We start from the raw sequence: 23500 nt of genomic DNA on the forward strand, positions 1-23500 counted from the left end.
AGACAAGGGTACCCACTCTCACCACTACTATTCAACATAGTTTTGGAAGTTTTGGCCACAGCAATCAGAGCAGAAAAAGAAGTAAAAGGAATCCAGATAGGAAAAGAAGAAGTGAAACTCTCGCTGTTTGCAGATGACATGATCCTCTACATAGAAAACCCTAAAGACTCTACCAGAAAATTACTAGAGCTAATCAACGAATATAGTAAAGTTGTGGGATATAAAATTAACACACAGAAATCCCTTGCATTCCTATACACTAACAATGAGAAAACAGAAAGAGAAATTAAGGAAACAATACCATTCACCATTGCAACAAAAAGAATAAAATACTTAGGAGTATATCTACCTAAAGAAATGAAAGACCTATACATAGAAAACGATAAAACACTGATGAAAGAAATCAAAGGGGACACAAACAGATGGAGAAATATACCATGTTCATGGATTGGAAGAATCAATATTGTGAAAATGAATATACTACCCAAAGCAATCTATATATTCAATGCAATCCCTATCAAGCTACCAACAGTATTTTTCACAGAACTAGAACAAATAATTTCACAGTTTGTATGGAAATACAAAAAAACCTGGAATAGCCAAAGCAATCTTGAGAAAGAAGAATGGAGCTGGAGGAATCAACCTGCCTGTCTTCAGGCTCTACTACAAAGCCACAGTCATCAAGACAGTATGGTACTGGCACAAAGACAGAAATATAGATCAATGGAACAGAATAGAAAGCCCAGAGATAAATCCATGAACCTATGGACACCTTATCTTCGACAAAGGAGGCAAGGAGATACAATGGAAAAAAGGCAACCTCTTTAACAAATGGTGCTGGGAGAACTGGTCAACCACTTGTAAAAGAATGAAACTAGAACACTTTCTAACACCATACACAAAAATAAACTCAAAACGGATTAAAGATCTAAATGTAAGACCAGAAACTATAAAACTCCTAGAGGAGAACATAGGCAAAACACTCGCCGACATAAACCACAGCAGGATCCTCTATGACCCACCTCCGAGAATATTGGAAATAAAAGCAAAAATAAACAAATGGGACCTAATGAAACTTAAAAGCTTTTGCACAACAAAGGAAACTATAAGCAAGGTGAAAAGACAGCCCTCAGATTGGGAGAAAATAATAGCAAACGAAGCAACAGACAAAGGATTAATCTCAAAAATATACAAGCAACCCCTGCAGCTCAATTCCAGAAAAATAAATGACCCAATCAAAAAATGGGCCAAAGAACTAAACAGACATTTCTCCAAAGAAGACATACAGATGGCTAACAAACACATGAAAAGATGCTCCACATCACTCATTATCAGAGAAATGCAAATCAAAACCACAATGAGGTACCATTACACGTCAGTCAGGATGGCTGCTATCCAAAAGTCTACAAGCAATAAATGCTGGAGAGGGTGTGGAGAAGAGGGAACCCTCTTACACTGTTGGTGGGAATGCAAACTTGTACAGCCACTATGGAGAACAGTGTGGAGATTTCTTAAAAAACTGGAAATAGAACTGCCATATGACCTAGCAATCCCACTCCTGGGCATACACACCGAGGAAACCAGAATTGAAAGAGACACGTGTACCCCAATGTTCATCGCAGCACTGTTTATAATAGCCAGGACATGGAAGCAACCTAGATGCCCATCAGCAGATGAATGGATAAGGAAGCTGTGGTACATATACACCATGGAATATTACTCAGCCATTAAAAAGAATTCATTTGAACCAGTTCTAATGAGATGGATGAAACTGGAGCCCATTATACAGAGTGAAGTAAGTCAGAAATATAAAGACCAATACAGTATACTAACAGATATATATGGAATTTAGAAAGATGGTAACGATAACTCTATATGCAAAACAGAAAAAGAGACACAGATGTATAGAACAGAATTTTGGACTCTGTGGGAGAAGGCGAGGGAACAGCATCGAAACATGTATATTACCTAGGGTGAAACAGATCACCAACCCAGGCTTGATGCATGAGACAAGTGCTCAGACCTGGTGCACTGGGAAGACCCAGAGGAATCGGGTGGAGAGGGAGGGAGGTGGGTGGGGGGATCGGGATGGGCAATACATGTAAATCCATGGCTGATTCATGCCAATGTATGACAAAAACCACTACAATATTGTAAAGTAATTAGCCTCTAACTAATAAAAATAAATGGAAAAAAAGAATTCTTGTTTCTCATACTATGCTGTATTCATATCCCAATAAAATCTGTAAGTTCTATTGTATAAAAGAACATTTTCAAGAACTTTTTATGTTATGCATGCTCAGATTGTAAAAGTAATTTATATTAAAAATAAACGTGTTGAAAAATTCATTTGAGGAGTTTCTTTATATGATTTGTGGCTTCCCTGGTGGCTCAGGTGGTAAAAAGGCCACCTGTAATGCGGGAAACCCGGGTTTGATCCCTGGTTTGGAAATATCCCATGGAGAAGGTAATGGCAACCCACTCCAGTATTTTTGCCTGACAAATCCCATGGACAGAGGAGCCTGGTAGGCTACAGTCCCTAGGGTCATAAAGAGTTGGACACATTTGAGTGACTAACACTTTCTATATTCATAGGCAAATAGTTTTACAAAAATAACATATCAAGTCGTAGAACTACTACAGTATATTCAACATCATTTTAATTTGCAGAATTGTAGAGTCTGGACATAAATAGGTAATAGTGATTTGTCAGAAAAATTATAGTTTTAAAATTCACTAAAAATTTTATTGTATCATTACTTTCACTTTATTTTTTGGTTTGTTATGTTTTGCAGTCTAGGCATAGCAGAATTTTTAAGTCATTTAATTCTATAGTTATCTGTTCAGTCATTCAGCATGTCCAACTCTTCACGACCCCATGGACTGCAGCATGCCAGGCTTCCTTGTCCTTCATCAACTCCCAGAGCTTGCTCAAACTCATGTCCATAGAATCTGTGATGCCATCCAACCATCTCATCCTCTGTCGTCCCCTTCTCTTCCCGCCTTCAATCTTTCCCAGCATCAGGGCTTTTCAAATGAGTCAGTTCTTTGCATCAGGTGGCCAAAGTATTGGAACTTCAGCTTTAGCATCAGTCCTTCCAGTGAATATTCAGGGCTGATTTCTTTTAGGATTGACTGGTTTAATTTCCTTGTTGTCAAGACAAGAGTCTGCCAGCGCCGCAGTTTGAAGGCATCAGTTCTTCAGTGCTCAGCCTTTTTTATTGTCCAGCTCTCAATCCATACATGACTACTGGAAAAACCATAGCTTCGACTAGACAGACCTTTGTTGGCAAAGTAACGTCTCTGGTTTTTAATAATGCTGTCTAGGTTTGTCATAGCTTTTCTTCCAAGGAGCAAGCATCTTTTAATATCATGGCTGCAGTCACCGCCCACAGTGATTTTGGAGCCCAAGAAAATAAAATCTGTCACTGTTTCCATTGTTTCCCATCTATTTCCCATGAAGTGATGGGACCGGATGCCATGATCTTAGTTTTCTGAATGTTGAGTTTTAAGTCAACTTTTTCACACTGCTCTTTCACTTTCAAGAGGCTCTTTAGTTCCTCTTCGCTTTCTGCCATAAGGGTGATATCATCTGCATATCTGAGGTTATTGATATTTCTCCCAGCAATCTTGATTCCAGCTTGTGCATAATCCAGCCCAGCATTTCATATGATATACACTGCATATAAGTTAAATAAGCAAGGTGACAATATATAGCCTTGATGTACTCCTTTCCTGATTTGCTTAACAAGCATATCTTATAAAAAAGTTTGCAACATATGCTACTCAGTTATATATTATCTTTTATGCATTTGATAAAAATTTAGATAAACATTTCTGATATACCATATATTCTTAGCATTTATTTTACATAGAATTTTTGTGCCCATTACTGGAGATATTTTTGTGGTCGTGTCAGAAAACGTATAAAGTGGAGAACAGCAGGTTTATTTCATGTGAAAATATACTTATGTCATTAACATTAACATTCAGAAATTTCCCATTTGTCTGTTTTCCAGGTAGTTAGATTTCATGGTGGAGCGCTTCCTGCTTATGTCATATCTAGTATCCTTCTTGCTTATGGAGGACAGTTATACTCTCTTTTCTCGACAGGTAAGAATGTTTCTATTCCTCTCTCCCTCTATTCCTTCCCTAGTGCTTCTTTACTAATTTTTTTATCCCATATGTAGCTAATGAGGACATATCAATTTCCTTGTTTTTATTGGGGTAAAGTTGATTAACAATGATGTGTTAGTTTCAGGTATACATCAAGTGGTTCAGTTATACATATATACGTAGCTATTTTGCAAATTCTTTTCCCATTAAGTTGTTATGTAATATTGAGCAGAGTTCCCTGTGCTATTCAGTAGGTCCTTGTTGGTTATCTATTTTAAATAAAGCAGTGTGTACATGTCAACATCAGTTTCTTGAAGATTTCACAACCCTTCTCTCTCAAGTTCACAGGCATTTGAGATCCTCTTTAAGTTTTAAGAGGTGCCCATGAAAGTTACTTACTTGTTTTCTCCATTTTACACCCTTTTGTCTAAAGTTTATTCTCTCTGTTCTGAGGATCTCTTTAAGAAATAGAAACTCGTTGACGTGGCTTTTGTTCTCCATTCTATTCCCAGTGCCTGACGTGGGGCCAGGCACATAGCTGGCAATCAGCATAATATCTGAACTGTTATCAACTATATCAGTTAGGTCCTGGTACATTGAATGGAATAACTGAGATTTTAGTTGAAGGAATTGTTTCAAAGGTTTGTGTAAGGAAAAGGGAAACCCACAACAAATGACAAAATACCAAATTAGCAACAAAGCCATCCGATACCAGGACAAAGGAGGGAGCAAACCTCCAGAGCTGTAGGAAAAAGCAGCAGTACTGCACCTGAGCGTTAGGCACAGAAATGCTGCAGCTGCCGTCCGTGTGTGTCTCAGCAGGGAGAAGGCAGGGAAACAAATGCACTAACTCTGTTTCCGTCTCCCCTCCTAACTGCCAGTGCTTGTCATTCACCAAACCCAACTAGAAACCAGTTCATAGAAGTCAGCCTCCCAGAATTCAGAGCAAAGTAAAGGGTAGAAAATGGATCTGGAGAAGAAAACATAGACTGTACTGTACCTTGGACAAAGGCCTTTCTAGAGTACAGTAAAAAAGGGCTTCCCTGGTGGTTCAGATGGTAACGAGTCCACCTGCAGTGTGGGAGACCCGGGTTCAATCCCTGGGTCGGGAAGATCCCCTGGAGAAGGAAATGGCAACCCACTCCAGTATTCTTGCCTGGAAAATCCCATGGATGGAGGAGCCTGGCGGGCTACAGAGGTCACAAAGGGGTCACATGAGTCTGATGTGCTGGAGTGACTTTGACATACAGAGTGCAGCAGTTAGAACAGTCTCCCAGGAGCCTTGTGCGCTCGCTGGGCTTGGGCGGTAACAACAGAGTGGAGCCGAAGCACGCAAAGGCAGTCCAGAACCCCTCCACGACTTCCGAATTGCCAAGTCCTCTCAAAGCTACTCCTTTCCTATCAGTGACTGCTGGCCGTTTTAAGTCTGCCTTTACTGTTCATTTTTCACTCTCCTCCTTCACTTTACTTACTAACTGAACTTACAGTTCATTTTAACCTGATTTAGCTTATCTTCCAGGACGAAGGAAGTAACATTTAGTGTTATCTAGTCAGATCCAACCTTTTAATTAAAATATTATTCTGGAAATATTACATCTCCTATACTTGAGTATAATTTTTTAAAAAGAGACACCTCATTCTTCTTAGTTTCAGTTCACTTCAGTTCAGTCGCTCAGTCGTGTCCGACTCTTTGCAACCCCATGAACCGCAGCCTGCTAGGCTTCCCTGTCCATCACCAACTCCCAGAGTTTACTCAAACATGTCCATCGAGTCAGTGATGCCATCCAACTGTCTCATCCTCTCCTTGTTCCCTTGTCCCCCTTGTCCCCTTCTCCTCCTGCCCTCAATCTTTCCCAGCATCAGGGTCTTTGCAAATGTGTTCGCATCAGGTGGCCAAAGTATTGAAATTTCAGCTTCAGCCTCAGTCCTTCCAATGAACACCCAGGACTGATCTCCTTTAGGATGGACTGGTTGGATCTCCTTGCAGTCCAAGGGACTCTCAAGAGTCTTCTCCAACACCACAGTTCAAAACCATCAGTTCTTCGGTGCTCAGCTTTCTTCACAGTCCAACTCTCACATCCATACATGACCACTGGAAAAATCATAGCCTTGACTAGATGGACCTTTGTTGACAAAGTAATGTCTCTGCTTTTTAATATGCTGTCTAGGTTGGTCATAGCTTTCCTTCCAAGGAGTAAGCGTCTTTTAATTTCACGGCTGCAGTCACCATCTGCAGTGATTTTGGAGCCCAAGAAAATAGTGTGTCACTGTTTCCGTTGTTTCCCATCTATTTGCCATGAAGTGATGGGACCAGATGCCATGATCTTCATTTTTTGAATGTCAAATTTTAAGTTAGCTTTTTCACTCTCGTCTTTCACTTTCATCAAGAGGCTCTTTAGTTGCTCTTCGCTTTCTGCCATAAGGGTGGTGTCATCTGCATATCTGAGGTTATTGATATTTCTTTCAGCAGTCTTGATTCCAGCTTGTGCTTCATCCAACCCAGCGTTTCTCATGATGTACTCTGCTTGGAAGTTAAATAAGCAGGGTGACAATATACAGCCTTGACATACTCCTTTCCCATTTTGGAACCAGTCCGTTGTTCCATGCCCTGTTAGAACTGTTGCTTCTTGACCTGCATGCATTCTGCCTGTGATTCTGGATCATAGAGTAGTTCAATTTTTAGGTTTTAAAGAACCTCATACTGTTTTCTATAGTGGCTGCACCAACTTCCACTTCCATCAACAGTGTAGAAGGTATATTGTTTTCTCCACATCGTCTCTGCAGTGCAAGTCCACTCAGTCGTGTCCAGCTCCTTTTGTGACCCCGTGGACTGTAGCCTGCAGGGCTCCTTTGCCCATGAGATTTCCCAGGCAGGGATCCTGGAGTGGGTTGTCATTTCCTTCTCCATTTCATCCTCTCTAGCAATTACTATTTGTGGAGTTTTTAGTGAGCCATTCTGACCAGAATGAGGTGGTACTTCATTGTAGTTTTGATTGTATTTCAAATTAGAGTAATACAGACTCTTGCTTTCTCACATGTAATATGGTGTTCTTGTAAACAATGCAGGATATACTATGTCTCATACTTAATTACTGTGAGTTCTTTACTACATATATATATTTTTAATCACTAGGTCATTGCTTAGAATATGCTGCTATGTTGGATAAAGAAGCCAAACCATACAAAGTTGATCCTTTTGTAATTATGGTTAAGTTTCTGTTGGGGTAAGTTTTATTATCTGTGATAATGATTTTTAATTTGGTTTTATGTATACAATATTATGCTTGGCTCAAATATGGAGCATAAATTTTCATACAAATAAGACAATTGACTTGTTTTAATAAATGAATTTTTTCTCTTAGGCAAAGGCCAAATAAGCATATCAGTGTTTACTTCAGTAGTTTAACCATTTCAAAAGTATTTATTGAAAAGTAGTTATTACAGTGTAAACTTAATCTGTAAATATACCAGGACTTTAACATTTCCAAAAGAATGTATACAGCCCATGATCTTTGGGTATCCCAGATTTATGAACACACAGTGCTATAAGATACTGACAAGACAGTGCCTCAGACACTTTTTATTACTTCCCATACAAAGTATATTTTAGATCTCTTTATCTTACTTAACACTGCATTCTTAGTTTATTCTGATTTTTGGCGGGGGGACGGGGGAGGGTTAAGAAGCATTACTTAGATGTCTTTTCTTCTGTTGTTATAACTAGCTATTGTCTTTCTAACTTTAAAAAAAAAACATTTATAACTTCAATACAAGGATTAATAGAGAGCAGTAAAACTGCTTTGAGACTTAAGACTCAGATCTTTGAAGATCAGTAGACTCACTAGTTCCTTAGAAGGAATTGAAGTTTGTTTTTTCAGGATAATTACAAATTAAATACCATGGAACTTTGGGGACTCTAGTGAATGGTCGAACGCTTCAAATGCTAAATCCTTGAATGAGAGTTGTTGATTTTTTGCTTTTATTAAATCATTTGCTTTTATTTCTTGTTTGTTTCCTTTTATCCGCAGATATAAATGGTTTAAAGAATTATGGGATATGTTACTGTTACCAGAATTAGATGCCATCGTTTTAACTAGTCAGAGTATGTGTTTCCCCCTTGTATCTTTGATTCTTTTTCTGTTTGGAACATGTACTGCCTACTGGGGTGGCCTACTCTCTTCTACATCTGTGAGACTTCTTTCTTCATTGTGGCTAGCTTTGAAAAGGTAAAGAATGAGTGACTAAAAGCTTTCTTATTGCTCTTAAGTAAGAAAAAATCATATTCTGATAGAGAACCTTAAGATTAATTTGCTTTCACTAAAATATAATGTCTAAGGAAAAAATGTGTAAGTAGCAAAGCATGGGGTTAATGTTCAAACTTCCGTTTCTGTCATAGATAATGATTTATTTCAAGTTAAATGCTACATTTGATTTTGACCATAGTGTTTAAGATGGTCAAAAAATCGAAAAAGTTTAACAGAATGCCCGAGTGTTTTTAAATTTCACCGTTTAAATCTTTCCAAGGGGGAAGTGTTTTTTTTCTGGCATGATTTAAGTGGTGGTTTTCAGTCAAGCCTGAGGGCAAGAGACTCCAATCTTGATATGTAGAATCAGATTAGATGACATGTGTAAGAGTTCCACAAGCATTGCCTAGAGTTTTACTATGATCCAAAGGCATGGTTTGAAGTTGCTGGTAGGTTTTTCAGGTTAAACCAGTGATGTGGTTTCTGTTAATTAACTCTCCTCATGATACTTCTTCCTCTACTTCTTCTGAAGTGCTTCTGACATTAACATTATAAGATGTCTGAGTGACCTTGAGACTTTAAAAACAGAAAATGATTTCTTTTCATGTCAAGATCAGAATTATATGGTACAGAGCCTATAAGTAATAACTATCTTTAACAATATTTTTTTCTCTTTTAGTACTGATATTATTCATAGTATATCTAAATGCAAGAGAAACTATCACAGTATATAATAGAATTTTAAAATATGTGACACCATCATCTTTATTTTAAAAAGCTTTACTATTTACCTTATAGTAATGCTTGCAGATTAGGGCCTCCCTAGTGGCTCAGACGGTAAAGCGTCTGTCTGCAATGCAGGAGACCTGGGTTCGATCCCTGGGTTGGGAAGATCCCCTGGAGCAGGAAATGGCAGCCCACTGCAGTATTCTTGCCTGGAAAATCCCATGGACCGCAGAGCCTGATAGGCTACCGTCCATAGGGTCACAAAGAGTTGGACACGACTGAGTGACTTCACTTTCACTTTAATGCTTGCAGATTAATAAGGAGAAGCTGGCAGAGCACTATACTGTTTTCTCCTTAATTGTGACTGTTTAAATAACTGTTAATATGCTTTTAAAATCTTTATTCTTGTTATCCCAGACCCTCTGAACTTCCTAAAGATATCAAGATAATATCACCAGACTTGCCCATTTTGACAACTGTTTTGATCCTCATTAGCTGGACAACTTGTGGAGCCTTTGCCATACTTCTTACTTATCTTTACTATGTGTTTAAGGTATGTCAAATCAATAAAGCAAGAACGCCTGAGTTGTGTATCAAGCAGGCATAGAATTACCCATAGTTGTTAAAATTTTTTTTTCAATCACTGTTGCAGTAACATTCTGTTATATAACAGGCTTATGTGTAAAGTTTTTTTTTTAACATCTTAACTATTTCAGATATATGAAGTTAACTGTAGAACTGAAGTTACTAATCTGATTTGAGTTCCTTTGTTAAAAACAAAGGGAGGGGAGGAGATGTAATCTGTTTCACATTACTTGATGCTTTGGCAAATAATGTTTTCAAAAAGAAAAACATTCTCCTAAAACAGTTTGTTCATAACTTTTCTTTGAACATGGATAATAGACAAAATAAATCATGTCAATGGGATCAAGTTGTTGAAACATGCTGAAACATGTAGAATGTTACAAATGTTGCTGAAGAATGGTAAGACGATGATAAAAATAATTAAGCTGGTAATTTTACTGAGGAAATGAAAAACGCTTCTAAAAAAGACTGACAGTTTTGCAGGAAAATTCAGGTTTATATAGTTGCATGAGCTCCACATTAACCTTATGTAGAATTAGTTGATATCAGAAAGGATAATAATTTTTTTTACTTTTTTTTTTCCTAGCAAAGACTTATTTGCATCTGCACTTACTACAAATGGGCTTCCCTGGTGGCTCAGACTATAAAGAATTTGCCTTCAATGCAGGCAACCCAGGTTCCATCCCTGGGTCAGGAAGATCCCATGGACAGAGGAGCCTGATGGGCTGCAGTCCATGGGGTCACAAAGAGACAAACACAACTGAGCAACTAACACTTTATCACTAAATACATGCCATTATAAATTACTTTCAGTTTTCAAAGGAAAAGTATGACCACCAGAAAAAACTATTCAGAATTATTTTGATTTATAAATATAAGTTAATTTGATTTCTAAATACAATATTTTCAGTTTTTTAGGTGAATATTTCAAACAACTGACACAGTAAGAAAAACTCTCTCAGCTGTGGTACATATACACAATGGAATATTACTTAGCCATTAAAAAGAATACATTTGAATCAGTTCTAATGAGATGGATGAAACTGGAGCCTATTATACAGAGTGAAGTAAGCCAGAAAGGAAAACACCAATACAGTATACTAACACATATATATGGAATTTAGAAAGATGGTAACAATACCCTATATGCAAAACAGCAAAAGAGACACAGATGTATAGAACAGACTTTTGGACTCTGTGGAAGAAGGCGAGGGTGGGATGATTTGGGAGAGTGGCATTGAAACATGTATGTCATCATATGTGAAACAGATTGCCAGTCCAGGTTCGATGCATGAGACAGGGTGCTCGGGGCTGGTGCACTGGGATGACCCTGGGGGATGGGATGGGGAGGGGGGTGGGAGGGGGGTTCAGGATGGGGAACACATGTACCCCCATGGAGGATTCAAGTCAATGTATGGCAAAACCACTACAATATTGTAAAGTAATTAGCCTCCAATTAAAATAAATAAATTTATTAAAAAATTTTAAAAAAAGAAAAGAAAAACTTTCTCAAATACTTAAGCACACCTAATAAATTTGTACACTTTCCCAGGTTCTTGTAAACATTTTACCATCCTATATAATTGAGCTTCAATTTTCAAAGATTTAGATTATATAACACTTGTTAAGATGTTTATACTGTGCTGAATATAATCAAATTTTTGGCTTACATGACATTTTAAGTTGCATTAGCAAGGCACCGTTCAAACATAGGGTCACACAGTGTGAAAAGATTAACATTATATACTAGCCCCAACATACTCTGATTTTGTATTTTGTTTCTGATTTTTAATCCATGATAGCAAGCACATGTAACTATTATTTATCTTTTCTAAAAGAATGTTTTTAAATGTTGAAATGGATTTTTATTTATTTAGAATTTTAAAATTTCAAATTATAATGCTTCTCAATTTCAATAAAAATGGTTGTTTTTTTGTTTCAAAATAAAAGTAAAATTAATGTCTTTTCTTTTTCATAGATTGTTCATCTGCAAGCCAGCCTAACAACTTTTAAAAACAGCCAGACTGTGGTAAGTTTTATTTTTATAACTCTATAGAACATGGAAAAACATAAACGTTTATTTTTTTTTTAAGTTAGAATTTTATAATATTTAGAAGGTATTATGAATTTAAATAGCTTTAAGAAAATTGAACCTAATGAATATTAAAATAAGACTTAGAAATTGTCATTTAATTTGATGTTAGTACTTAAGTTGTTTTTGTTACCAAAATTATCTCTTAAATTTTATTTCAAGTAATTACTTAAGAGGATATAGTCTTAGCAGTGGAAATAGCAAGTCAATGGAATAAGTTTTATAACTGACAACTGTTTTAAAATACTTTCAAATAAGATACTTTCAGTATTTCGTATCAGTTTGGTAATGAAAAACTGTATTTATTCAGCTGTTTGATAATTGAGTATGATTCTAAATTGAGTACATAATTTTACTTAATATCTCAATGTTTTTGCTTTATTGCTTTATAGAATCCGAAACACTCGAGAAGAAGTGAAAAAAAATCCAATCACCATAAAGACTCTGCAGTACACCATCTCCGTTTATCTGCCAGTGATGCTGAAGATAGTCTTCGCATGCACAGTACTTTGATTAACTTATTAACATGGATTGTATTACTCAGCATGCCATCTTTAATTTATTGGCTAAAGAATCTTAGGTAAGTTTTATTTATATAGTTATAATTTATGTGTTTAAGTGATAAATATCTGTAAATAGAGACTTGCAAGATTCCTAATGATTCATAAAACTTCTCAAGAACAAGAAGCTTTCACCTGAAATTTATTTTTAGCATATTCACATTTTCTTTTTTTCCATGAGAATATAAACTTCCCTAAAATCCGCCCAATAGGGGGGAATTCTATTTTTTTACTTTTCCTTTAATCTTTTTTGAGTCTAGAAATATGTGAAAATGTGCTTTATTTTGCTGACTTAAGTATTCATAATGTTAGTGCTTTAATTTTTCTACTTATGATTAATTTTATGTTAAATTGAGGGGAGGATAGATGCTACATTTAAAATAACAGAAATAATGAAGGAAGTGTGTACTTTTCTGATGTGTCCTACACATCAGGTATTTCACTACTGAAAACTGTAGTTTTCAGTAGGTTAAATGAAGCCTAAAAATGCCTCTAAGGTTATTTCTAGAATATTTAGTTTTTAATAAATTGTCTTTTTAAAAAAAACTCCCTTATTCAGTTAATAGTGAGCTCCTGACTAATATAGATTTTAGAAATGATGTAAAATTTGCAAATTATCTACATATTGTAGGTGGTTTTTTTTGAAAAGTCAGATGAATCAAAACAAGTTCAATAAATTAAATCACTGGTTACCAGATGTTAATATCCTTCCTCTGTCCCTTATTTTGGGCTTCCCAGGTAGTGTTAGTAAAATACTTGTTTGCTAATGCAGGAGACTTAAAAGATGCAGGTTCAATCCCTGAGTTGGGAAGATCCCCCTGAGGAGGATATGGCAACCCAATCCAGTTTTCTTGCCTAGAAAATCCCTTGGACAGAGGAGCCTGGCAAGTTATGGTCCATAGGGATGCAAAGAGTCAGACATGACTGAAGTGACTTAGTAATAAGTCCCTTACTTTAATCAAGGTCCAGATTTTTTTTTTTTTTTTTAATTATTATTATTATTTTTTTCCAGTGGGTTTTGTTATACATTGGTATGAATCAGCCATGGATTTACATGTATTCCCAATCCCGATCCCCCCTCCCACCTCCCTCTCCACCCGATTCCTCTGGCTCTTCCCAGTGCACCAGGCCGGAGCACTTGTCTCATGCATCCCACCTGGGCTGGTGATCTGTTTCACCATAGATAGATTTTTGATCAGAGATTTGGGGAGAAAACCACTTCAGGAGCACAAATTTATGATTCTGAAAGGCTGTAAGTATCTCATTCAATGCAAGAGATGAGAATTTGGATTTTAAAAAATAAGGGACAATAAATTTAAAGAAAAAATAAGGGACAGTTACTTTGTGTAAACTTTTATTTTTTTATCTTATTTAAATAGAACAATTTAAATATATTTTAAATAATTTGTTTTATGAAATATTATCTCTATATGACCTTTCAGGCATATACTTACAGAAAGGAAGTGCTTCCATATTGGATATTTTCATTTCCTTTGGTAGCTTCTGAACATAATTCTCCATTTAAAACCTTGAATATAAAGATGATGTAGGGCAAAATTTATTTATCAATGATTTCTTGAGCAATTTAGAGCTTTCTTATATCCACATTGTAAGCTTTTGAAATTTATTTATTGATTCTGATAATTTAAAATGATGGGCTATGCTTTGTTGATTTATGTTGTTTTTTTTTTTTCTTTCTGATCTAGGTATTACTTTAAACTTAATCCTGATCCATGCAAACCTTTGGCATTTATCCTTATTCCAACCATGGCAGTTCTTGGAAATACTTACACTACTTCAATAAAGTCAAGGTATAGTCTTTTAATCTTTATTTTTCTCTCATCTATTCCTGGTATTCTTTTATGTCTGGAACATACCTTTTGTTCCTAATTACATGGACAATACTAAAGGTGATCCCTTAACAGTAATTAGGTTTATTTGCAAATATACAGCTTATGTGCAAATGTATTATGTTTTCTTAATTATGGGTTTTATTTGTTAGTATATAATAATTTTTTTCTTTAAAAAGTTAATCCTTAAAATTTTTGATATTCAAGTTTGCTTCCAAGAAAATACAGGACTTGAAAGTAGGTAGTAATATAGATGAAGTAGAATTGGCCATGACTTGATAATTTCTAAAGCTGGGGGATGGGTCCTTGAGGTTCATTGTACTGTTAATCTACTTATGTATATGTTTAAGATTTTCCATAATAAAATTTTACCTTTCATTTACTGCTTATTTGCTCTGAGAGTGTTTTCAGTTGATTCTGGCAGATAGTTGCAGATATTCTAAAATAAGGCAGATCTAGGGTTTAAATCTAAGGCTTTGTGTCCTTCGGTAAATTTCTTAATCCCTCAGTTTCTCTGTTTTCAGAGTAAAAAGGTGACAGTCTTTCTTGATAGTATTTTTTAATATTTAGTGTCTTGTCTTGTATGCTCCTGTTAGGAATTAAAGATTTTTTTTTTTTTGGTTGAAGTTTTTTGCTGATATTAAATAGGTTGAAAATAAATATTTCTGTAGCTATATCTTAGTAAACATTATTGATTTTTTTTATTAAGATAAAACTCTAAGAAGTCAAATTGCTGAATATAAGTCCAACTAGTATTTTTTTGTGCTTAAAATTTAAAAGAATAAGCAAAACTGGTTATTTACTTAATAGAATAATTTTCTCTTTTCCAGCCAAAATTTATTTTTTTAAAAATATGGACTGTTAAAGTCTTTATGTGAAAAATTACTTTATCTAAAATCACATAGAATACTTTACAAAACTGTATAAAAGATTGATATATTCAGATTTTGTTCACTGAGTAAGTTAACATTATAATTGTATTTCTGTCTCTTTACAGTAAATTATTGAAGACTACTTCACAATTTCCACTTCCTCTGGCTGTTGGTGTGATTGCTTTTGGGTCATCACACTTATACAGGGTTCCGTGCTTTGTCTTCATTCCTCTTTTACTCCATGCATTATGCAACTTTATGTAAGATTGGATTTGAGGAATGATAAAGATAATTTATGCCTTTAGGGCCAGTATTAAGTGGGAACAACACAGATCCATCAGTGTCGACAGCAAGATCCTTTGGAGAAAACAAGTCTATTTTTACAATGTTGAAGATAGGAAATTAGTTTTGTAATGCTTGAGGAAAGTAGTTGAAGCATGGTTCTGTTTTGTGGTATGACATCTGTGTACTAGTCATTTTTGAAAAATTAGTAAAAGGATATGGTGGCCACTGTCTTTGAGGACTCCTCTGCATGGCTAGTCTGCTTGATTGGCCATGCCAGGATCTTCTCCTAAACACTCAGTAAATGTAGCGTTGTTTTTTGTCTCATCACCTCAAACATTCTGCTCATTTCATCAAGCTTTCTTCTGAGAAGTGGGTTACTTTGTATTTGCTACATTATATATATTGAAAAATAAGTCTTAAAAGATTAATGAAATTTAAACTGCCTTATCAGAAATAAAATAGCCACAATCTTTAGTTTTTGTCAGAGTGAACAAAATAGATCTTTTGTTTTCTTACATCTATGAAAATATGCTTTAAGTTCAAAGGAGACATGTTTTTTGATAACCAAGCAAGATTGGTGAATGGAAACATAATTCAAGTTTAAAACTTAATGAAAAAAAAACTTAATCTTGCTTTTCAAATAAGAATCTTATTTTGTGTTCTTAGTGATTATCAGGAGACTATTGAAGAGATGTATTGCTAAATTTGAAGCAAATTCTCATAGATATTTATTTATAGGCATTGGAGCAGTTCAGTCATTCAGTCTGTACCATTTTATTTAACTCATTGACCCAATGATTGCCAAGTCTCTCGGGTCGTGATGGGTCATTAAAATAACTAAATTCCAGTAGTCAGAAAAAAAACTCTACATTTCCTCAGTTTTAGTCTCCTATAGGAAAAAAAATCAGCATGATCAAATGCAGTACTACATTTAATGTGTAGAATTAAACTATTAATGGAATAGCAGTGGAAAACTGTTACCCATTAATAGCATAAGTATAAACAATATACCTAAATAAGTTGGAGTATTTAGTCACTAGGTTTAATAGTAGAATCTTAATTTGCCAAGGTAATTACTATTTGACAGATAAGAGTAACATTTACATTTCATTTCAGATTTCAGCTCATTTTTAGAAAGCAGATATAACTCAGGCTGGGGTATACCTGGGTGAGAGAGTCCTTTCTTCCGATGTGTATGCTGTAAATACCCAAAACCTTTTAAGTATATTCCAGTAACTTCACAGTTGCACTTGTGAACTTGTGTCCTTGTTAGTGCCAAGGAATGTCCAAGAGTACCAGGTTCATTTTACCTGCCATTGCAACTGAATTCCATTACGGCCTCTCAGCTGTTACTGCCTATTAGAGAGTCACCCCCATTTTACTGCATGTAGAGGGTTACCTCATTTCTTTTCTCAGTTGTTCCTCCGTTACCGTTTTATCATCAGTTGAAGAGGATCTTGCTGTCATCTCTGAGAGTTATAAGTTTTTTTATTCTATTGTTCTCTTTCTCAGCGTTATGTTCAGTATTCATATTTTCACTTGCTGAGATCATTAAAGGGAAGTGAAAAAAAAAAAAGCGAAGTGATAACCTCATAATAGACATGGCAGGCATACCAGGCTCTTGTTTGTTTGCTAAAAGTATCAAAAGGGATTAAAATACAAGATGCTTGTGTGTTCAAACCTGAAAGGAAAGAGTACACTTTCCCGTGACATGTCACATACATATTTAAACAAGGATGCATATGCCTAGGTTTAGCTATACACATGCTCGTAACAACTTTCGCACATAGGATGTCTTTTGTTTTTTCACTCAGGTGTAGTTGTATTTCAAGTTACAGGTTAAACATGTCATTTAAATATTTCTAAATCTGAACTTAGTTCCATATACAGAACCTAAGCAAATTCATTAATTAAAATCTTCTAATTTGGCCTGTACTTTCATCACAATTGACAGCTATAATTATTGTGTTTGTGTGATCTAAGGTCTCCTTGTTTAGTCATTTCTGCTCATTGGTAAAATGTAACAAGCTTAAATTTCTCATTTGTGGGTAGTGTGTTAGCTTTTAAAGCAGCAGACTGGGCACACTAATTTTCATGAAAATATTTTCACGTGAGTGTAGTTACCATGTAGTCCTAAAGTCCTATTCCAACAAAATATTTCATTTGAGGACCACAGAAAGGATTCTAATTAAGCATGTATAAACAACAGTAGTTTGGGTTCTTATGCAAAACCACACACTCACTCACACACACACACACACACACTCTCTCTCTGTCTCATTTTCACAGGGTCTTCATCAAGTCCTAATTTAAACCCAGATAACTATCAGAGATGAGAAGGTAGGCTCTTTCTGAAGATTAGTAAAACTAATGTTTCTATCGCTTGAGAAAAGGAAAGTCCTTTGTCTTTAAATTACACATTCTTCCAGTCATACCTAAGACGTATATTGTTAGCTGGCAAAACAGCACAGGTTTATCAGAAATGTTACTAAAAATGAAACTTCATTGGCAGTTAGGGATTGTCTCATTTAGAAAACTTCTGAGCTTTGCTGTTTCAACATCTTTATTTAGATTTTTTTGAGTTTTTAACTTACAAAAATTACTCCTAGACCCTATTGTTGATACCTAGATCAGATATAGCCTGGACAGGACAAACACTGAGTATTTTCAGTGTTTCTAAAGACTCCTCTGGAGTTACTGCTGTTATAATTTGGAACAGATAATATGATAGAAATTATTAACACTTTTCTTTATCTTTTTCGTGTTGGAAATTACACCATTTCTGCTAGCTCTTTTCTTGATCCTCACCAGAATGAAAGTATTTAAAACACTAGTCCTAAAAAAAAAAAAAAAACCATTTGTGCCTGATTAACACTGACTTTGTGTCTCTTCAGTATATACTGATCATGTATTGATTAATCTTTAATTTTTTTTATAGTTCAGTCAGATAAGTTCCTAGGTATATAATGGAGTACTTCTCGTTTGAGCTACACTATAATATCTGCATGACTATACAGTAAGGAAAAGAAATAAAGAACTATAATAGGCCTAGTAAATGCTTTTTGTTGATTATCCTGCCACTCATGCAGATGCTACACATTTTCACCACACACACATACTTTCATGAGACAGATTATCTGACTTGTTCATTATCTATCTAGTTCCTATTCTTAACTCTTCAGATTTTTCACTTACAGCATAGTGTATTCTTTTCACCTCATTGTTGATTAGCATCTCTTACAGAAGGTGGTCAAGGGAAATAAAACAACTAAAGGTAAAACTCAGTTTTCAGTTTATTCTTGAAAGCTCTGGAGAAATAGGAAAACACAGAGTTGATGAGGTAAGCTAGAACTGTTGATTGCTGAATCCCAGACCATTCAATTGGCCTGTATTTTCATCTTAAGAATTAGGTGTAAATTAATGTAATATCTTGCTTTATTGTGAGGTTTAGAGCAAAACCTTACTTACAGTGCCACATTTGCAATTTTTTAGTAACTTATTATTAAAACTAGTTGGGAAGAATTTTTTTAGTGTGTAGGGACTTCTGTGACTAAGGTATTTGGTGATTATTTTTTATCATCACTTTGTGTTTTCTCTGTGTTTTAGATTTATGAAATTATAGGAAAAAAGATAACCTTGTGAAGTTTTTTTTGGGGGGGTCAATTTGAAGAGTATAGCACTCCCCAGGAATAAAAGAAGCAATAAAAGTCTTTGTGTTATGAAATTAGACCCAGACAGAAAACTTCTTGCCGTGTAAGGTAAATGTAGAAGATACTTTTACAAAATGCTAAGATGATTAGGAGCTGAAATTTTATCCCAGTCTTTTTGAACAAAGGACATTTCAAGTTCTGTAATGAACTTTTGCTTAATACATTATTACTCATACATTCTTTCACAGTATATTTTAACAGCCTGAGGAAATAGAAAACTTGTAAGGCTACTTATGTTCTTTACTTTTAATAAGAATAATAGGAAAGAAAAGTCAAATCAGTAATCCAAATCTGAGTATGTGTACTCTAAATGCTCAAGAATTCACATTTTTTATAAATTATGATTACAGATGACTGAATTTTATATATTAGTAACTTAGTCTGAAGAATGGAACAAAATTTGGAAATAGAATAAACTGTTATTTCATTTATAGTAGAAGTGTAGCAATACACCTGAATTGGTAACATCAGTTTAAAAAGTTAGATTATATTCTAAGCTATTGATACATCTTGATTACATTGTCTCTAGCTGAAATTTTTTAAATCAAGTGCAATACTTTCTAAAAGTGTTTCGCATGTTATGCTGCCAAAAATGACTGTTTTGAAATACCAAGTAACCAGTTAATTTCTAATGACTTTGTATGGGACTTGATATATATGAGTCAGATTTATTCTGCACTCATTCTGTACATTGTAACTTGGAACACTTCTGAAAAACTGTATCTGTTGATGTAGTTTGATTAGTTAGTGCAAATTTGTTTGCGTATGTGAACCCTAATCCTAGTTGAAGAACTCTAGAAGTAAGTAGCCATTTTTGTAAAGTTCATATGCTAATTTTTTTAGTGTTATTTTGGTTTTTAGTATTTATATAGTAGAAATGTTACTAGTAAAAGATTTATAGACAAAGCATAGAACTATTATTCAAAAGCCTAAATGATAGGCATGTTTTGTATTTCATGTTGTACTTGTTTTGTTTCATATTGGACTTTTTACATCCCTGTTTTTAGGGGAAAAAAAACACATTTGACTTTTTTTTAGCATAAAGCTCTGCATTGAAAATAGAACTGTATTCATATGGTTAGCAAAACACACTTTGCCACCAAAGCTAAATGAAATTTTAAAATACCTCCAGATATCTGTGCCAATAAACTTTTCTTACTTTCTTACCACACTGGGATTAAAACAAAAATAATCTTTTCAGTATTTTTCTTCTAGGACTTATATTAAATATGCAAGTCATCAAAATTTATATTCTGTATCCTGATTTTTCTTTGAAAATATGTGAAGCTTAATAGCATAGTGTATTCTATTTTGTCTGATTTCTGAAATAGTGTTTTCTGGTTTTATTGGATGAAAATTAGTTTACCTGATAATGATTTTTCAGTAATTGGTTGAAGAAATCATTTAGGTAATCTTGTTTCAGATTCATTCTGTAAAACTTTAAATTCTATTGCCCTGATCATTTTTAGTACAGGTGTCTCTCATTTATGTAATAAAAGTTTTTCATGGAATTTCTTTTATTTTCTATGTTTTTCCATTCATTCCCTATATATAGTCACACAGGGGAAATTTATCCACTGGAATGCAACATAGTACAATGAAGTAAGCATTGTAAAATGCATCTTAAAGGAAAATATAAAGACAATCAAGATGTTCATGCTGAAGTGTTAACATTGATGTGGGAGTGTACTCATGAGAGAAAAGCCAGAATAGGATAGATTCAGAAACTGTTGTGTTTATATGGTTGAAATTCTTTAATTCCTCTCCTGTAGAAATTTTCACAGGGAATTTCAGTCCCTCATATCACAGTTTTCCCCATAATTTAATGTCAGTTAACTGGTTCTCTGCCCAGGCATGTTGATGCAGTTTGCATCATGGAAGTAAGGAAGCAACAGATAAAGCCAAATATTCAAATGTTTGGCCTTGATTATCCAATTATCTGGTGGGGGTAGATGATAATAAAAAGATGATGTATAAGATCTAAAAATTCAGTGAACATTATTTTTGGAATGAGTTTGTCCTTTGTGTTGAATAGTTTTATCCTAAATAGGAGATGCCTGTATTTAACATAACCATGTTTTCTTTATAATCAGATATGTATTTATTGGAATATTGGTACAAATAATCTTCTTTGCCTCTACTGTAGAAGGAGAAAAATCCAATTTTTAGTGTATATAAATGTGTATTTACATTTTAAAAAATATAAAAATGATTTAGATATGTTGTTTTGAAGTGATTGTATTACCATTTCTTAAGCTTATGGCTAACTATAAATGTAGCAACATACCCGTGAAAAACCAGACCAAAATTGAATGCATATTAACACTGTGACCTTGAACTTATAGTTGTTTGGGATAAAGCAGACCGTGCCTTAAAATGCTGAAAGAATGCCCTGAAGTTTTATAATTATATATTTTATTATTGGTGGTCTTCTCAAATTGGCCCCAAATCCTTTTCTTTGAGGCTGGTGAAGTAAAAAATTTTAAATAACAGTTAATCAGTATTTCCCTTAGTATAAGCTAAACTATTGCTCCACAGGCCTCTCTTAATCTCCATAGTTCCCATTTCAAATTAAAATTAACTTAAACTTCATAGATGTAGAAAACTAAGTTTGGCTACAGTTTTCGAAAATAAATTTATTTTAGGAAAAGATGGTGGCATTTCTGAGAATAATACACATGAAAACATAACCTGAAAATGTATTTTTTTGTCTTTTTAATGAATAATCTATCAAAGACATGGATTCTTTAAGACATGTACTTATTTTTTTCCCTCAGATTATTGACCCTTGTATATCAAAGTTAGTTTAGCCAATAATGATTTTTCATTAAATATAAACTCAAACTCATGTATATATTTAAACATTATTTTCCCTTTTACTTTTTTCTTCCTAATTATTTTTAAGATACCAAGAGAAAACTGGCCCCAGTTTTTTATGGATTTTCTTTTAATGTAAAGACTTACATTTTCATTATGCTAATTTAGAATAATGGATATAATTTCAGTCAAAACAAATTGTTCCATTTATAGGACGTTCATGGTCTCTGCTAAAAGATGCCCATATCTCAGAATTTTTTTTATATTTTTTATTTATAATTTTGAATATAAACTCAGCATTTTTCTTTCTTCTCATTTAACCTCACTACCTCCCATCAAAGACAAAAATATAGGTTTCTCTGGAAGTGTTTAGAAAGAAAACGTCTTTCCTTAAAGCATGGTCAAATTGAGATGGAAATAGTTTGGGCAAGGGTATGTAATACAGTAAGATACATGGCTATCATGTCAACCTGCATCAGTTTCTGTATTATAGTTAAAAGTTTATAGAGGACAAACTATGTGTTATACTGAGATAGACTCAGTAATCATTAATTTGCAAATCAGTAATTTAATTCTCATTCAGAAAATGCAGCACATAATAATACTTAGCAGTGCAAAACAATTCATCTTATATACTGAAAAATGATTGTCATCTTGCAGATTTTTTCTTTTAAACATGCATGACCTTCTCCAATACTTTGTACAATGTATGGTATACTAAATACATTTATGTGTAATTTTGTGTGTACTTTTTGTATGGTGTAATTAACATTATTACATTTAACTAGTTGTAATTCTCAAAAAGTGCTATTTATTGTACTCCTTAGAGTGTTGTGAATGTTTTTGTCTGTGTTCCAGCATTATGGTGTAGGGTTTAATAGGTGAACATTTGCCTTCAGTCCCCGCTCAGGTATTAATGTGTAGCATTATTTGGTGCTTTCTTTTTAATCTGTCATAATTTGATGGTCTGAATGTTCAACAATAAATTTGGTGAACAAAAACACATGGTGCAGAATTGCTTACCAGTTCACATACTCCACACTACCATCTCAGGAAAACCCCTTGAAAATGATGTCTTTATGGCATGTCTAACATTTCAGAAGTTTAAATGCCTAAGCATGGAACATGATAAACATGATACATTGCAGTAAATATTGGAAATATGAAAATTTCTCATATTTCCCAATTTGGTATTTTGTAGCTTCCCATATAGGCTTCCTTGGTGGCTCAGTCATAAAGAATCTACCTGCCAGTGCAGGAGATGTGGGTTTGACCCCTGGGTCGGGAAGATTCCCTGGAGAAGGAAGTGGCAGCCCACTCCAGTATCCTTGCCTGGGAAATCCCATGGACAGAGGATCCTGGTGGGCTAGAGTCAGTGGGGTCACAGAAGAGGACACGACTTAATGACTAAACAAGAAACTTTATTATAGAATGGATGGCAGGAGTCAGATGGGGTAGGACATCTCTTGAGGGGTACATGTCTTCTTACATAGTGATTAGAATGGTGTTTTCTAAATTATTTTAACCAGCATCTCTAAATATATGAACATTTATAAATTATTTGCTTGTGTTAACATTGTATATATTATTAAATATACCCCCAAAGGGTAATTTTTAAAGATGAGAAATACACATCTAGAAGC

At 34.5% G+C, this 23500-nt stretch overlaps 1 protein-coding gene across 2 annotated transcripts in view; it reads left to right on the forward strand.

Annotated features, from left to right (window-relative positions):
* The window catches only part of PGAP1 (post-GPI attachment to proteins inositol deacylase 1), a 76552-nt gene extending 53694 nt beyond the window's left edge, over window positions 1-22858 (forward strand). Inside the window, exons 20-27 of one of the 2 annotated variants that reach the window (XM_043910505.1) lie at window positions 4020-4113; window positions 7250-7340; window positions 8145-8342; window positions 9504-9639; window positions 11650-11700; window positions 12156-12343; window positions 14030-14134; window positions 15171-22858. In XM_043910505.1, the coding sequence (XP_043766440.1) occupies window positions 4020-4113; window positions 7250-7340; window positions 8145-8342; window positions 9504-9639; window positions 11650-11700; window positions 12156-12343; window positions 14030-14134; window positions 15171-15309 (1002 nt within the window). In that variant the 3' untranslated portion in view covers window positions 15310-22858. The remainder of the gene's footprint in view (window positions 1-4019; window positions 4114-7249; window positions 7341-8144; window positions 8343-9503; window positions 9640-11649; window positions 11701-12155; window positions 12344-14029; window positions 14135-15170) is intronic. The other variant, XM_043910506.1, reaches the window with a different exon arrangement.
* The last annotated feature ends 642 nt before the right edge of the window (window positions 22859-23500 follow it).

The sequence above is a fragment of the Cervus elaphus genome, chromosome 8 (genome assembly GCF_910594005.1).
Source record: "Cervus elaphus chromosome 8, mCerEla1.1, whole genome shotgun sequence".
Classification (NCBI taxonomy): domain Eukaryota; kingdom Metazoa; phylum Chordata; class Mammalia; order Artiodactyla; family Cervidae; genus Cervus; species Cervus elaphus.